The sequence below is a fragment of the Orcinus orca genome, chromosome 13 (genome assembly GCF_937001465.1).
Source record: "Orcinus orca chromosome 13, mOrcOrc1.1, whole genome shotgun sequence".
Lineage (NCBI taxonomy): Eukaryota > Metazoa > Chordata > Mammalia > Artiodactyla > Delphinidae > Orcinus > Orcinus orca.
In genome coordinates this window covers 491,025-508,349 of record NC_064571.1, presented here as the reverse complement: position 1 = coordinate 508,349, position 17,325 = coordinate 491,025, and the positions used below count along the sequence as shown (strand labels likewise).

At 54.9% G+C, this 17,325-nt stretch overlaps 1 protein-coding gene across 3 annotated transcripts in view; it reads left to right on the top strand.

The window, feature by feature from the left end:
- Window positions 1–17,325, top strand: part of SH3RF3 (SH3 domain containing ring finger 3) — a 205,346-nt gene that overhangs the window by 158,949 nt on the left and 29,072 nt on the right. For all 3 annotated transcript variants that reach the window (XM_049695843.1, XM_049695842.1, XM_033401643.2), the window contains one exon: window positions 10,325–10,584. In XM_049695843.1, the coding sequence (XP_049551800.1) occupies window positions 10,325–10,584 (260 nt within the window). The remainder of the gene's footprint in view (window positions 1–10,324; window positions 10,585–17,325) is intronic.

Below are 17,325 nucleotides of genomic sequence, written 5' to 3'. Positions count from 1 at the left end.
GGGGGCGGTGCTGCTCGTCCATGCCTGGCGGGTGAGGTGCTGCCACCGGCCTGGACTCTGGACAGACATCCTGAATGTGGCTTCCTTTCAGAGGACAAAACTTGAGGGGCCTCTGGGTCCCTTTTGGGGGTGAAGGTGGTGGTGAAACACCCAGCTTTTCAGGGGACCAGGGTGGACTTCCTGTGCCCAGTGCCGGGTCATAGTGGGTGCAGAGTGGACTTCCTGTGCCCAGTGCCCGGTCATAGTGGGTGCAGGGTGGACTTCCTGTGCCCAGTGCCCGGTCATAGTGGGTGCAGGGTGGACTTCCTGTGCCCAGTACCTGGTCATCCATGGGTGCAGGGTGGACTTCCTGTGCCCAGTGCCTGGTCGTCCGTGGGTGCAGGGTGGACTTCCTGTGCCCAGTACCTGGTCATCCATGGGTACAGGGTGGACTTCCTGTGCCCAGTGCCTGGTCGTCCGTGGGTGCAGGGTGGACTTCCTGTGCCCAGTGCCCGGTCATAGTGGGTACAGGGTGGACTTCCTGTGCCCAGTGCCCGGTCATAGTGGGTACAGGGTGGACTTCCTGTGCCCAGTGCCTGGTCGTCCGTGGGTGCAGGGTGGACTTCCTGTGCCCAGTGCCCGGTCATAGTGGGTACAGGGTGGACTTCCTGTGCCCAGTGCCTGGTCGTCCATGGATGCAGGGTGGACTTCCTGTGCCCAGTGCCTGGTCGTCCGTGGGTACAGGGTGGACCTCCTGTGCCCAGTGACTGGTCGTCCGTGGGTGCAGGGTGGACTTCCTGTGCCCAGTGCCTGGTCATCCATGGGTACAGGGTGGACTTCCTGTGCCCAGTGACTGGTCGTCCGTGGGTGCAGGGTGGACTTCCTGTGCCCAGTGCCTGGTCGTCCGTGCGTGCAGGGTGGACTTCCTGTGCCCAGTGCCTGGTCGTCCATGCGTGCAGGGTGGACTTCCTGTGCCCAGTGCCTGGTCGTCCATGCGTGCAGGGTGGACTTCCTGTGCCCAGTGCCTGGTCGTCCATGGGTGCAGGGTGGACTTCCTGTGCCCAGTTCCTGGTCGTCCGTGGGTGCAGGGTGGACTTCCTGTGCCCAGTGCCTGGTCGTCCGTGGGTGCAGGGTGGACTTGCTGTGCCCAGTTCCTGGTCATCCATGGGTGCAGGGTGGACTTCCTGTGCCCAGTGCCCGGTCATAGTGGGTGCAGGGTAGACTTCCTGTGCCCAGTGCCTGGTCGTCCGTGGGTGCAGGGTGGACTTCCTGTGCCCAGTGCCCAGTCGTCCGTAGGTGCAGGGCCTACTTCTGGTGCCTGGTGTCCAGCCTCGTGCTGGGTGGTGTTCCCAAGCAGCAGTGGGATCTGTGACAAGGAAGCCTCATGGGTGGGCTTGGCACTTCCCTGGTGTAGAGCCTCCAAGACTGACTCTGCCATCCCAGGGACCCTGTAAATGCCTATAGTCCTTCATATGTGGGTTTTGCTTAAATTAATGAAAAGTAAGGTCTGTTCTTGCAGCTGGCCTCCGGGGCCCTGGGGAAGAGCCAGCTGTCTGTGTCCTAAAGGAGTCTCTGCAGGAGTATTATCTGTGCCAGACCTCTTGCCCCAGCCGCTACCTTCTAGCTGGCCCTGGCTTAGAGCAGCTGATGGTGTTTATTTTAGCCTCTTGCTGTGATGCAGCCACTGAGCGCCTAATGATCAAGTGAGCCCGGGAACTCCCCGACTGCTGCTCCATGGCTGGTGAGACGTGCACCGAGATGCTGGTCTCCTAGGCCCTGGGAGCACCCAAGCAGGTTCTGGGCAGCCCACGTCCCAAGCCAGCTCCCTTCTGCCTGTGAGCCTCTCATCCACTCACCCAGCCCGCCTCACGCATTTCCCTGTGCCTGGTGACCCCGAGAGGCTGGGGCGGGCCTCCAGCACGGCTGCCCTGGCTCTGCACCAGGTGCCCTGCAGTGGCCTTTCCGTGCCCCGCCGTTACAGCACCCTCCCCAATTCAAAGCAGAACGTGACCTGCCCGTCTCATTTATGGAACAGAATGAGAGCAGAATAAAAGAAATTGGCACGGCCAGGGCAGAACAACACTGCGTGTCTGTCCTCGATCACCATGGTAACCACCACGGGTGACAGGCGTGCTCTTCCATCTGTTTACTTTTACGTGTGGGAAGAGCGAGGTGCAGGATGGTTTAACGGCTTCCCCAGCGCGTTCCAGCCCAGGGCTTGTCCCCATGCTTGTGCTGCCACAGCCAGGCTACGGGAGGCTCCCCCCATCATTTCAGTAATTAAATGCCACGGAGTTCCCACGGCACTCTGCACTTCACTCTGCATCTGGAGGGCAGAACGCACTGCTGACAGCACAGGCAGTGGATTGCTCACTGCAGTGATTGCCCATTTCTGCAAACCCCAGCCCAGGCACCTGAGCGGCCCTCGTCAGTGTTCTCAGCCCGAGCCAAAGTCAGGCAGTTGAACAAAGGCCCGATTGCACTGGCCATGGCACCGGGGGGTAAGAGCCCTGTACGGCCATTCACTCATCAGCAAAAAGCACTGGAGGAGAGCTGGGCACCCGGGGCCTCTGCTGGGGCCCAGACATACAGAGAAGAACCAGAAACCCGTTTCTGCTCCCACTCAGAGAGGAGGACGAGGAAACACACGCTTACAGTGGAATTTGAAAAGCACTGGGGTGGAGGCCTGGCAGGTACTAAGGCGCACGGAGTGGGAGGGTACCTCACTCAGACCAGGGAGGAAGTGGGAGCAGCTGCAGAGGGGCCTGTGAACCGTCTTCCAGAGGTGATGCTGCCTTGCTTCTTAAAGGACTGAGAGGAAGTATGTGGGCCGACAAAGCAGAAAGGGAGTCCAGCAGAGGGATGAGCGGGCGGAGCGGGGAGAGGAGAGAGACCGTGGTTTCTACGTGGGGTGACTTGACCTAATTTGATGTGACTGAGACGGAGGTAGGCAGGAGAAGCTGCGTGTCGGTGACGGTTCTCTGCAGAGGCAAAGTTTACTTTAGGTCTTAAAGCGGTGGAGCTGAGCGTGCAGGGGTGAGTGGTGGAGCGCGGGAGGGGCTGGAGCCAGCCAAGGGCCGGGGCCTGAGGACCTGAGCGGCCCAGTGCAGGAGGGAGCAGCGCTGGATGGCTCTCTTCCCCTGTGTCAGGGAACCTCAGCTTTTATCCTGAGGGCAGCAGGGCTCCTGAAGGGTTTTAAATAATAGATGTGATCAGATTTTTGTATCCAAAGGATAAAGCTAGACTTCTGCTCACAGCTAAGATAAAGTAATGAGGTCAGGATTTACCTTCCCATCAGAAACAACTGAAAAAACAGACAAATATATACAACAGTGGTTTGTGAGACACTAGATACTAGAAAACTAAGGACAGTGATCCATGATAGACGAGAACAAACAGGAGGATCCCAGCTCACTGCCTGGAGAGAAGGCCAGGCGTTGGCATGGCGAGGGGAGCGAAGGTGCCCAGCAGGTGCCCTGGAGGGGTGGTGCGGAGACGAGGGTCTGGGTGACCGAGCCCCAGTGGGGAGGGATCTGCACAGAGAGAAAAGCCCAGCGGGTACAGAGCATCCCTGGACCAGGACGCTGAGAACTAATAGGCAGGTGTGTGTGAGGAACGCACGGAGCCAGGAGCACGGTGACAGGAAGGGTCCTCACTCTCAGTGTCTGCAGATACGCAGCTGGAAGGTGCCTGTTCCCGCCAGCCGGCTCCCAGGGCACCGGGCCGTCCGTGCAGAGGAATCTTGCCTGGTAGTGGCAGCACCGCTCCCGTCCCACCTGTGTCTGATGGCAGTAAAGAAGCACTGGGCGTGGGGAGGAGCAGGAAAACATGCCCCACCGCAACGAGATCAACCAACCAGTCAATGAAAGCTGACTCAGAACTGACACAGACGTTTGAATTAGCAGACAAAGATATTAACACAGATGTTATAATTGCATTCACTATGCTCAGAAAGGTAAGCAGAAACATGGAAGATACTTTAAAGACCAAAACCAAACTTTAAGAAATAACTACACGTGTGAGATCAAGAATACCCTGGATGGCATTAACAGCAGGTTAGACGTTGCTAAGAAAATATTAGTGAACTTGACGGTATAGTGATAGAAACCATGAAAAATGAAACAGAGATAAAAGAGAATTGTTTTAAATTAAAAGAGCATCAGTGAGCAATGGGGCAACTTCAAGTGGCCAAATATATTTCTAACTGGAGTCCCCAAACTAAAGGAGAAAAGGGTGGGACAGAAAAATTATTTGAAGAAATAATGACCAAAGTTGTTCTGAATTTGATGAAAACTATAAACTCACAGATCAGTGACAGCTGGCGAATCCCAAGCACAAGGAACGTGGAGAAAACTACACCAAGGCAAATTATCATCAAACCGTTCACAATCTGTGATGAAGAAAACCTTAAAGGTAGCAAGAGAAAAAAATACATGTGAAGTAGGAAAAAATAAGGATGAAGGTGGATTTCTTGTCAGGAATTCTGCAGGTGAGAAGACAGTAGGAAACTAAATAAATCATGAAAGAAATGAATCTGTCAAGTTAGGATCCTATAAGCAGTAAAAGTATCTTTCATAAATGAAAGCGGGACTTCCCTGGTGGTCCAGTGGTTAAGAATCTGCCTTCCAATACAGGGGACAGGGGTTCGATCCCTGGTTGGGGAACTAAGGTCCCACACGCCGAGGGGCAGCTAAGCCTGTGTGCCACAACTAGAGAAGCCTGTGTGCTGTAACGAAGACCCAGTGCAGCCAAAAAGCAAACAAAATCTCTCATAGATGAAAGCAAAATAAAGAATCATTCAGACACAGTAAAGCTAAAAGATTTCATCACCAATGGACCCACACTATGAAAAATGTTGAACAGCGTTCTTTAGGAAGAAGGGAAGTGACACCAGTTGGCAATGGGTCTATACGAAGGAATGAGGAGCAGTAGAAACGGTAACTACGTGGATAAATGCATCCGATTTTTCCCTTACTATTTAAAAATCTTTAAAATAAAACTGACTTTAAACAAAAATAGAAATAGTGCAGTTTGGGATTAAAAATGTATATAAAAGTGAAGTATGTGGTAGCAGATGCACAGAGGGTGGGAGGGGAGCCCCAGAAGCGCCCTGCACATTGTTGGGAGTCTTGTCTACTCGTGTGCTGCGTGAGGACGTGTAGGTAGGTGACCATAAACTAGAGACGCGGGCAACCACTAAACGTCAAAGCAAAGAGTTTCAGCAAACAGGCTAACAGAGGCGATCAAATAGAACCACAGAAACTTCCATTAATCCAAAAGAAGGTGTAAAAAGAGGGGAACGGGAACAAAGTACATGGGTCAGATAGAAAACCTGTAGTGAAATGTAGGTTTATACCTAATCATATAAATAATCACATTAAATACGAATCATCTGAATAGCCTCAAGGAGAATTCAGAGCTTGTTACGAAAAAAAAAGACAAGGCCCAACCATATGCTGTGAACAGAAAACAGATTTTAATACTTTAAATATAAAACCATAAATCAGTTAAAATTAGAAGGCCACACAGTTGATCCCATTACTCGCAGTCTCTGTGGTTTTATGGTGTTCTGTAAGGTTTCCATGAGCACTGAATTAGTGAATACTGAGCTGTTGCCCCTAAGTGAGATGTGTGCGTCGCACACAGACTACAATCTTAAATACTGAAAACAACCCATCAGGGTAGATTCTGTTTTCTTTGTTTTACAAAAGAGAAAATAGGTTCAGAAGTATGAAGTGACCTGCCTGAGGCTGCCTGACTAACAGGTGATGGACGGAGTCAGGATCCAAACTGATTAAGAACTGATAAACCTCTAGACAGCTGGATAAAGAATAAAGAGAGATACACAAATTATCAATACCACGGATAATAAAACTGACATCACTGCAGATTCTACAGAATGATAAGGGATTATTATTTTAAAAAACTTTATGCCAATAAACTTAACAAATTAGAATGGATATATTTCTTAAAAGACACAAATTGATAACTTAAGGTGAACTAAAAAACCTGGATAGACCTCTATTTATTAAAGAAATTGAATTAGTTTAAAACCTTTCACAAAGAAAACTGCAGGCCTAAGTGGCTGTATTGATGAATTATACCTATTGGTTAAGGAAGAAATGATAACAATTCTAGGGAAACTCTTCCAGAAAATTGAAAAGAAGAGAGAATGCTTCCTGACTCTTTCTATGAAGCCAGCATTACCCTCATAACAAAACCAGGCAAAGACATTAAAAAGTAAAACTACAGACCAATATCACTCAAAACATAGGTGTAAAAATTCTCAGCAAAATTTTAGCAAGTCAAATACAGCGATAAGTAAAAAGGATAATACATCCTGATCAAGTAGAGTTTATCCCAGGAACTTAAGCCTTGATTAATGTTTGACAGTCAATACAATTCAGTGCATTAACAAACTCAAAAATGAACATAACATGATCATTTCAGTAGATGTGGAAAAAAATTTTGACAAAATCCAACATAAATTAGAGTAGGATTCAGAACAAAGACGTGCGTCAAATGACTCAAGTTTTTTTGCTGCGCTGTCCACGTCTGCACATTAAAACTCTCAGAAAATGAGAAAAGAGAAGTGAGCTTCTCAGCCTGATAAAGGGTATCTGTGAAAACCCACAGCTAACCTCAGACTTAATGGTGAGAAACTAAAAGCTGGGACTTCCCTGGTGGCACAGAGATTAAGAATCCACCTGCCAATGCAGGGGACACCGGTTTGAGCCCGGGTCTGGGAAGATCCCACATGCCACCGCAGAGCAACTAAGCCCATGCGCCACAACTACTGAAGCCCGCGCACCTAGAGCCTGTGCTCTGCAACAAGAGAAGCCACAGCTCGCCGCAACTAGAGGAAGCCCAGGTGCAGCAACGAAGACCAAACACAGCCAAAAATACATAAAATTAATTAAGAAAAACCCCAAAACTGAAAGCTTTCCCCAGGATCAGGGTCCAGTTAGGGATGTCCATTCTTACCAGTTCTATTCAACATTGTGCTGTTAAGTTCTAGCCAGAGCAGTTAGTCAAGGCAGAGGAAGAGGTGTGGAGATGGGAGAGGAAAGAGGAAGACCATCTGTGTCTGAGATGACGTGAACTTGTACATAGAGAACCTTAAGGAATCCACAGTCACACACACTCAGACACAGACAAAGACTTTTTTAGAGACAGTGAATTAGTTTCAGCAAGGTTACAGGATACAAGATCAATATACAAAAGTCAGTTTTGTTTCTCTACACCAGCAATGAATAATTGGAAATTGACATTTAAAAAATGATACCAATTTTAATAGCATCAAAAATATAAATTACTTAGGAATAAATCTGACAAAAGATGAGTAAGACCAGCACAATGAACACTCCAAAATATTGCAAAGTAAAGAAAGAAAGAAGTCTTCAATAAGTAGAGAAGTATACTTTATTCAGGAGTGAGAAAGCAGTATTGTTAAGGTGTTTATTCGCCAAAAACTGACCTATAGCTTCCATGGAATACCAATCAAGATCTCACCCAACTTTTTGGTAGAAATTGACAATCTGGTTCCCAGATTCATACAGGCATGCAGAGGACCTAGAATAGTCAAAACAACCTTGAAAAGAAAAAGTTGGAAAGCTTAACACTGATTTCAAGACATATTAAAAAGCCACAGTAATCAGTGTGATATTGGTGTGAAGACAAATGGCTAGATTAATAGATACTTTTTCTGAAAACAGAAAAGTGTCCATTAAGTTTGGTGACAGGGGAGTCGTAAGTGATCTTGTCCAGATACATTTGATGGAACGATGGGGTGAGAAACCGTATTTCAGGAGACAGAAGTGAGTGGAGGACTCCTGGAAGCCTGGGAGAGTGATTCATGTGGAAATCCCACCCCCCTCTGCTCTGAACACAGAGAGGTTGGTTGGTTCTTGATACTCTGGATGTAAACGAATGGAACACAAGAGAGTTGATACGCTGGCCTCCTGGGTTCCGGGATGAAGCAGGTGGTGGTGCCAGCTTTCCCCTCCTGCAGGAGAACACGGACAGGCAGCCTCTGGAGGGCGTCAGGGATCCAGGCCAGGTGCACTGGTCTAAGGTCTGAGCCCCCTCCTGGGAGTGGTCAGTACTGAGCCCCTGCCTGGGATGAGGGAGGGAATGGAGCCCCACCTGGAGTTGGAGTCTGGCTCTGGCCTGAGGGCTAGATCTGCACCTTTCCTGCAGGACCAGACTCAAGCCACCCGATTACACCTGGTTCTGAGGGGAGGTCCCAGAGACCAGGCAGAAGCAGCAACAAAACTGCAGGAGGGGATAAAGGAGAGGAAACAGGGCAGCGAGACACTCAACGCTCAGGGCGAGCCTGCACTCAGTTCGTGGGAAAGTCCTGCATCACAGAGGCCAGCAGCCTGAAGAACGGGCAGGAGAACCTAAGAAGGCTTTGAAATCGGCACATTTCAGCTCCTCCAAGAGGAAAAAGAAGGAATAATGTCCATCCCACCAAAAGGAAGAAAAAATAGTATTATGAAGAAGAAAATTAAAACAGCAGGTAGATGGATGTGAATCAGAAACCACTGGATAGGACAGAAGCAACTTGAAACTTTGGAAAGGAAACATATATTTGAATACGAAACCTCTGTGGGGGACACACGCTTTGGACTGGACACAGCTGAGATGGACTTGGCCACACCGGAAGCCCCACAGAGGAGCTAGTCCAGAGATGGAGCAGAGGCGAAGCAAGAAGAAAGTATACACGGGGTGGACGCCGAGCTTCAGACGACTTCTAACACGACTTTCAGAAGCAGAGAGTAGAGGCCGGGAGAGAGAATCCTCGAGGATGATCACGGCGGGGTCCCCCAGACGGAAGATGGGCCCTCGTGTGAGTCGGAATCACAGCCACAAATGCAAACCTGAACTTGCCGTAACTGTGAAGCCTCAGAGGACAAGCAGACACCAAACACAGGCCCGTCAGAGAGTTGAGTGACAAGGAAGGAAGGGCCATGTGGACACTGTTCCGAGCACCTAGGGGTCAAGGCAGCAGGAAAGGAGGTGCCGGTAGACAGGAGGGGGTTAGCCAGTTATAGGAGGGGCGGAGTCGAGGACAGGAGAGACGGGGTGCAGGAGGTGTCAGTGAGGGTGAAGGGTCGCCCCGTGGGACCCTGCACCCTGGAGGCTGAGGGGCTGGGTCTGGACAGAGGTTGCCCTGACGCTGGGGGAGTCTCCAGCGTTCGTTCCATCCATGAAGTGGGAAGTGATAGCCTGAGAGTAAGGCAAGGACAGAGTGGACGATAAGGTAGGTCACTTACTCATTCACCTGCTCTCTTTAAAGCACCACTGGACCTTGGTCCTGGGAGGCAGAGTGGACCCATGTGGGGTAGCGGGATCTGGGGGCTCCAGAGCTACTGAAACAATGGGATAGAGAGGAGAGGAGGGGCAGAGACTGGGAGTAACGGCGTGTCCACGCTCGTCCTCAAGCAGCCCACGCCTGCTTTGACGTCGCTGACCAGCAGGCCCAGCAGGGCGACGGGTCGGCCGCGTGTGTCTGGGTCCTGCTGGGCGGGTGAAGTTGAGGGTGAATTGTACCAAAGGGCCGTGGATTCCGACCCTGCCACCAGTCTGTGCTGTGAGCCATGCCTCTCTCTCATGGAGTATTGTTTTCTTCTCCAGCCGTTCAGTTCTGGGAAATCTGTAGAGATGTTTTAGCCAGGGTTCTCCTTTCTCAAAGACTCGTTCATTCCGAACGAATTTTATTAAGCATGTACTACATGCCAGGCACTGTTCCAGTTGTTTGGAACACGTTAGTGCATTAGTCACGAAAGTCCCACCCGTGGAGCTTACGCTGGAGTGGGGAGGCAGACGGTGAGCCATCGGTCCGTGGATCCTCACACAACCGCCCCCACTCTGCCAGCTGGAGCAGCGGGCGCGGCGGCCGAGGGCTGGGCCGCTCCACTTGCGGGTGGAGGCCGACCGGGGCGGCGCTGTCCACAGAGGTCCTCTCACGCGCAGCGGAGCCCGGCAGCCCAGGGCCTCCCTGGGCCTCTTCCGGGCTCCTGCACGGGCTTCAGGTCTACGAAGGGCCGAACGGGGTGGTTCTGAAACCCTCCTGAGCGTACTGGTTCCTTACAGCATAGAACACCAGTTCAAAGACCGGAGAAACTGGGAAGGGCCTCGTCTGCGGCAGCCTCAGGGGCCGCCGCCTCCCGGCTCCTGGTGTGGCGGGGGCGGCCGGCTGCCCAGAGGCCTCCTTGCCCCGCCTGCGGCTGCGGCTGGGGCTGGAGACTCAGCAGAGGTGTGGGCGGGAGGGCGGGCCGTGGCCCCCACGCTGCCGGCTGCAGACTCACCTCCCCCTGCTCTCTCCGCTCCTCTCTCCCAGCTGCCCACCCGGCCCAGGTGCAGGGCCGGCCCACCGCCGCAGTGTCGCCCCTGCGCGCCCAGAGCCTGCCCGCCATCGGGTCCCCACAGCACAGCCCCCGGCCAGCCATCCCGTTCTCGTCGGCAGCCTCGGCCGTCACTCCTCCTAACGTCAGTGCCGTCCACCTCCACGGGGAGGCCGGAGCGGGCCCTGCCGGCGGCCGGTCGGCACCCAGCCCCACCAGTGCAGGAGGTAGACCCGACGAGAGGAGAAGCGAAAGGGTAAGTGGCCCACCCTGGGCGGCCCAGGCCCAGCTGGTTGTTGACCCTCTTGGGCACCAGACGCCTATCCCGTTTTGTAAATTAAGGCTCGCGTGCGGGCACTAGGCGCGTGACACAGAGGGAGGCCGAGCCAGCAAAGCGGTGGCGCTCCAGTGGCCGCAGTTCGGGGAGGGATGACCGGAGCCCAGCTAGTTTTCTCACACATGAGAAAAAGCGCCCCCTCGAGATGCTTCGTTCCTCCTGTTGCAAAGTCATTGTAAACTACTCACTTTGCTGGGCCTAGACACCTTCTGCCAAGTGCCAGGATCTCTAAGAACAAATCCACGGATCTACTCACGTGCTGCGTGAGCAGGGCCTTCTCCCTCGACGTGCTGTCCTCGTGCAGTGCACAACCCGCTCGGCCACGGGGCAGCAGCCAGAGGAGGCGGCCAGCCTCCTAGTGGGTGTGGACGGCATTTCAGCTCTTCTTTAACAGCGAAGGAAGTGGGGCTGATTTCAGAACGAAATCCGAGTCCAGGCAGCTTGCCTCAGCTGCCACCAGCTAGACATCAGGTGAGCCACCAAGCCACCATGAGAGTCCAGATTTCTAAGTCCGTGCTGTCCGATGAAACCATAATTCAAGCCACATATGTAACTTATAATCTTCCAATAAGTCACATTTTTGAAAGTTAAAACAATTTAAAAATAAGATAAAACATGAAATTCATTTTATTGATATAATCTATTAGACCCAGTATCCAGAAACATTGTCATTTCAACATGTAATCTGCATAAAAAAGTTGTTGATGAGCTGTTTCACCTTTTTCACATTCAAAGCCAATGAGACGTGTCGGGTGGTCAGGCCTCCGCGCTGCCCGGGCTGTGCTGGGGGGGGGCTGGGTCTCCGGCAGGGGCCACTCCCTTTATTGGCCTTGCTCTCGAAGTGGCTTGTTCTCTCTCTTGGCTTTGCCACGGTCTGTGGATGTTTTCAAACCTTTCACTGTAAAGCCAGCCTTTGATTAGAGTGTGCCCCTCGACCTAGCCGGCAGCCTCTCCTCTCCCTTGGGGACGGTACCCAATCCAGATGGCTCAGGCTGTCTGCCTGGGACCCCAGAGGCACATCCACCCCTCACCACCCCGTGCTCTCGGGGCCCAGGCACCTCGCAGAAAGGCTCAGGCTTCCTCACCGCCTGTCGCCTGGTCCAGAGGGATGCTCTCCCCACGCTCCCTGGAGAGGGAGAGGCCTCCGTCTCGGCCCTGACGGCTGCCTCGTCCTGAGACAGGCAGGTGGCTGGGCATGAAGGGACTCCTTGCTCTGTGTTTTGCGTCCACGTCTGCTTGAAGATCACCCGTCGTGGTCCACTCTTTCCACCTCGCTGCCTGGGCGGGCGGGAGACATAGCCGGGTCCCCCCAGGAGGGCGGGTGGTCCCACCCTCTCCCTTGGATGACCTTCCTGGAAGACAAGCTCCCTGGGACCTCTGACTCAGAAAGCGAAGAGCCGTGCTAGCTCCGTGACCGATTCTGGTTCTTGGCCGCAAGTTCCCCCCTTCTAGTTTGTGAAAGAGACGGGGCTGCTGCCTGAGCGGGGTCGGGTGTTTGGGGGCCTCGTGGGGAGTGATACCCCTCCGCCCTCCTCCGTGGTCGCTGGCTCCGCTCTTAGGGGCACTTGGCTTCGCTCGAGGCCCGCGCTCTGCCAGCAGCTCCCGCCTAACGAGGAACAGCCGTGTCACCTCAGCTCAGGCGGCTCCGGGTCGGCCAGGCAGCAGCCCGTGCCAGCCGAGCTGGGGGTGTGGGGTTCCCGCCGCGCTCTCGGCAGAGGTGACTTGGATCTGGTGGCAGGAAGTGGGCAGGTGTCCGCAGGTGCAGCCGTGACCGGCAGCGTCAAAGCCGGGAGACAAGCACGTCGTCTGTGTGGCTTGCTTTTCTCACCTGTCAGACACAGCGAGAAGCAGTGGTGTGAAAAGGCGCCTGTGGGTGTTCTCCCTCCTGCACCCCCAGGTGAATTTTTCCCAATTTAGAGTGAAGTGCAAAGCGCCGCAGCTGTCGTTTCTGGCAGCAGGGTTGGCGGCGGCCGTTGGAGGGAAGCCGGGGCAAGCTGGGCGCCAGGGGCCTGCCCGCGGGGCCCTGGGCTGCCCCTGCCCCCTGAGACCAGAGCCACAGATTTCACCCACTGAGAGCGCAGCGGGCTGCTTCCCATCTGTCCCTGGGTGAGCCCATCGTAGATGCACACGTGTTTAGTTACGGCAAAAGGCTTTTTAAGGTAATTGGCAGTATTCTCCAGGCTGTTTCTGTTACTGAATTTTCCTCAGGAAAAGGCAGTGAGCTCCACCTGCACCGTCCGCAGAGACCCGAACCTCAGCGCCTGCGTTCCCGGTGCCGAGCTCCGCTGAAATCCCATCCGGCCCTCCGAGCGCGGCAGCCCTGCGTGTGGAGGTGCTGCTGGGGGTCCCTGGCAGGTGGGCGTCGCTAGCTATGCCCCTGGGGGTCGGGCCTGTCAGCCCTGCTCCAGGCGGGCCCTGCACGTGGGCCCTGCTCGGCCTCGGGGGGGTGGGGGTCAGAGAGACTCACGTGCGGCAGGAGGGCCCTGAGCCAGCGTGTGCACCCCCCAGCTGCTCTCCCAGCGCTCTTCCCGCACGCCCGCCCCCGCTCCCCGGCCTGGTCGCACCCGCTCCCTGCAGGGCCTGCCCTGCGGCCAGGCCGCTGGCACAGAGCAGCTCTGGGGGCTGCAGTGAGCCCGTGACCACGGCCCTGCAGCCCACAGGGTTGAGGGAATGCAGGGCAGAGTGTGGAGCCGGGGGTGGGCGGGGGGCCTGGGGGGGCTGGTTCTGATCCAGCACTGCAGACTCTCCCGGAACCTGGGTCCCTTGGCCCGACCAGGCATCTGTTCTGCTTGGGGATGGGTCTGCCTGGGTTGGCCCTGGATGGGAGGGGCCGGTGCTTCCGAGGAGACCTGGAAGTACAAGTACTTCGAAGCTGCCAGTCTGAAGCAGACCCTCGGGGCAGCCGTCAGTGCGGGATCCCCCAGCCCCCAGGGGTGGAAAGATTAGAGGCCCCAGGGCGTGGGAGAGGCCCCGGGAGTGGAGACAGGGAGGTTTCATCTTGGCAAAGTGCAGCGGGTGGGAGTCATATCTTCCCGTTGAAGGACTTGGATCTAGTGCTTCTGAAGGAGGGATCCTGCTTTTGGGGTCATCTTTGTGGCACCCAGAAATCGCAGAGTAGGAACCAAATCTTGGAAGCCTTTTAAGAAGGTGCTCCGTAGGATTTCAGTTAACGCTTTTGCACTTAGAAAATCTATTTTGTGCTTGAAACAACTACCAGATTTCACCTCTCATGTCCCTCAGCGGCTGTTTCCTGTCTTTGAGGTTTTATGAGCACATTAGCACCAGGTGGCGGGGATCCTTATCCCTTGGGGTGACTCCAGGGAAACTCACCAGAAAGGGGAGTCCTGGGCCCCCAGGAAGGTGGAAGCAGCTCGCGGTCACCCTGCAGCCGAGAGCATCTGGCGCTAGAGCCCTCCTGACCGGCCAGCTGGACGTCACTCCCCACTCGCTTGTCTGTCACACGGCAGGCGCCGGGCCAGGCAGAGCTCTGGGCACTGGTCGACGGGCCTGAGGCCGGGGAGCAGGGGCGCCTTGGGACTGGGAGGCCTCCTGGGAACTGTAGCCCGAGCACAGGCCAGAGGAGGTGGCCTGAAGTTGGGGAGCCCCAGAGCCACTGGGGGAGGCAGGCGGCTCACGTCAGCGCGGCTGCCCGGCGGGGGCATGGTGGGGCCAGGCCTGACCAGGGGCCCTCACCGCACCCTCCGCCCCTGTGTCCCCGCCTTCCCGCTGACCTCCTGCTGGAGCCTGACTCTGGCCGTGCTCTCCGTGGCACCAGCGTGCTGAGGGTCTTCCTTGTGGCCCCAAGTTAGAAACGCCCATCATGCGTTGTGAAACCAGCTTAGTGGGTTTGGACCAGCGTGCTTTTAGACAGAGTAGGAGGCGCAGCAGGAGGTCGGCAGGTCCAGCACACAGGAGGGGTCTGCGTATTTGGGGGCATCTGTTGTTTTGTGCTCAGTCCTGATTTAAAACTTATTTCAGATAGTCTCAGGGCTCTGACTGGCAGATCCTGGAGGGTGCTGAGTGCATAGAAGGCCTGGTGACATTTGTTGACTGACAAGTGTCAGAAAAACTGCTGCCAGGAGAGTTTCACTCCTGTGACTTGTGGGAAATTCTTTACTTTACGGGCCAGGAGAAAGTTAACTTTCTGCTGATGGATGAGCGAGTCTCCGTTTCGCAAAGTAGTAGCACATTGGAACTGGAAAGAGCCTCTAAAGATGTTTGCGTTGAAATGTTCATTTTGGGTGGTCCTCCTGAGGCTCAGAGGTGCTGCCACTTGCCTGGGGTCCCAGAGCACTGGCAGTGGAGCCAGCCTAACTCCAGTCTCAGTGCCGTCTGGGATCCAGGGCGCTGACTTTGGTGGCCTCCCCATCCCCATGAGGCCGTGACCTCCGGTGTTTTTGGCTCGTCCAGGAGCTGAGGGGTGGCAAGTCCAGGGTAACTGCTGGCAGGAGGCCCTGAGGTCAGCCCAGGAAAGGGGGCTGTGAGCTGGAGTGTCTGCCTTCCGGTTCTGCACGACTCGAGTGCAGCTGTAGGGGGCCCGCAGTAGTGAACCGCTCGGCCGAGCCCACTCACAAGGTGTGGCCTTTGTGGCTGAGTCTCTGGGGGACGGGTTTGGGCTGACAGCCAGGACGGTAGCGGGCGGGCCTGCCTGCCGTCGGGACCTCGTGGAAATGGGTGTGCGGGGGAACGGCCCTTTAGTAACCACACCCCCCGATTAAAAGTGTGTGTATATACCATAGGAGGGTTACAATGATACGTTTAGTGGAAACTCAGGAATGTGCAATCTGAAGAAATCTTGAAGATGAAGCTTTGAGAACAACCAGGCAGCTTTTCCTAAAGCGAAGAACCGCTGGTTTGTGAATTTGTTTCCCCCGCCGAGCCTCACCGCACTAAGCAGGCCGTTGCCCGTGCTGTTTCTATTGTGTGGACTGGGAGGGGGCTGCCGTCGCTCTGTAACCACGTATCGGTCGCTGCCAGCGTGTTTCCAGCTTTGAGACAGGCAGTGCTTTCCCGCATGATCACCAGCGGGGGTGGGGAGGCGTCCTGCAGACCTTAAACCCAGGGGGGAGTGGGCTGGGTCTGACCGCACCAGGACTGGAGTCCACTGCAGGCCCCGTCCTCGCGCTGATCTCCTGGGGGAGGGCAGGCCCAGACACGGGGAGCCCCGCGATCAGTGCTGCACCTCAGGTGTGGCTGCAGTGGAATCAGATTACGCGTGAAGCTCCGCTGAGCCCACGGCCCAGGTGGCACGTTCTCAAGGGCTTTGGGAACCCCGTCCGCTTCATGAATGAGTCGCTGAGAAGTCTGGCGGTCATCCGGTCAGCTGTGGTCGATGGAAGCCTGCGCCCTCCTGGGGACACGCGTGCTGGGCAGCCTGCACCGGCGCTGGGGTTGGCGCCCTGGCAGGGCGGAGGGCCCTTTGCTGAATGCCCTGGGCCGCTGGAGCCCTGGCGACTTCAGGCCTTCCCCTCAACTCCCTGTGGCCGGACTGCCCTCTGTGGGAGGAGGAGAGCCGGCATGTGGTGGGTGAGTCATCTTCAGGCAGAAGATGAGCCCATCCTGAAAGCACGAATCCCAGCTGTCAAAACAGCGACATCAGAGGTTTTACAGGCAGCTTCTTTTTGGAGGGGATATGCCACTGGAGCGTCCCTCCCTGTGACAAGGGCACAGGCCCTGAGTGGGACGGTACGGGGCCTCCTGGGGCAGCAGAGAGCTCAGAGGCAGCCTGGGACCTTCTCCTTTGCTCTCTCCCGGGAAGGCCTGGCCACCCCCACTTCTCCTTTTACTCCCCTTGACCTTTGTCCTGGGCTGAGATTCAATCCAGCTACTTCTGGGTCTCAGCTTGGTGCGGTGCTGGTGAGCCCTTCCGGGCACAGATGTGCACATGAGGGTCCAAGGTCAGGCAGCTAGTAACCACTGGGGGTAAAGCCAGGCCCTGTTGCCCAGTGAGGGCCCACACCCTCTCCTGGGCCCTGATGGGCAGCTTCTCCTGCTGGGTGCCCAGGTGTGCAGGGTGCAGCGGGGGATGGGGGAGGAAGCAGGAGCCATAATGACTACAGGACAGGTGAGACCTGCATTTGGAGAAAGAAGGCGCAAATGGATGAGTGAGTACGGAGGTGAGGCTGGGACGAGGCAGCCTGCCGTGGGGACTCGGCGGGCGCCCCCTGCCGCGCTTTCCCGATCAGTAAGATGGCACGATGGTGTCTCCCACCCCGGGGTTTGGAGGCAGGAAGTGAGTTAATCTCATGCATACTTTGCACAGGTATTTGGACAAGACTATTAGAGATCATTCTTAGGGATGTGACAGTTCATTGAAGGCCAGATCCCATAGACTAGTGGGATAGATACAGATGTAAAACTTGTATCCCCAAGGCTTCTAAGGAAAAATTAAAAGGAGATTTGATTTTGCAGTTTCAGAAAAAGGACACTGAATGTCGCCAAATCAAGACGCGTAGGCTACTCGAGATGAAGCCAGGTTAGCTGGCTTTCTGTTTGTGAAATGGTACATGTTCATCTCCTCGCCGGACGCTCCATTTCATTTGTCCACCAAGAAACACGGGTAAAAAGGGTTTTTTTAAGTTGTCAGTTTCACACCTGACATTTAGCATGAAGGATGGATGGCGCCCAAGAAAACTATTCCAGTCAGAAGTTGGGTTTCTG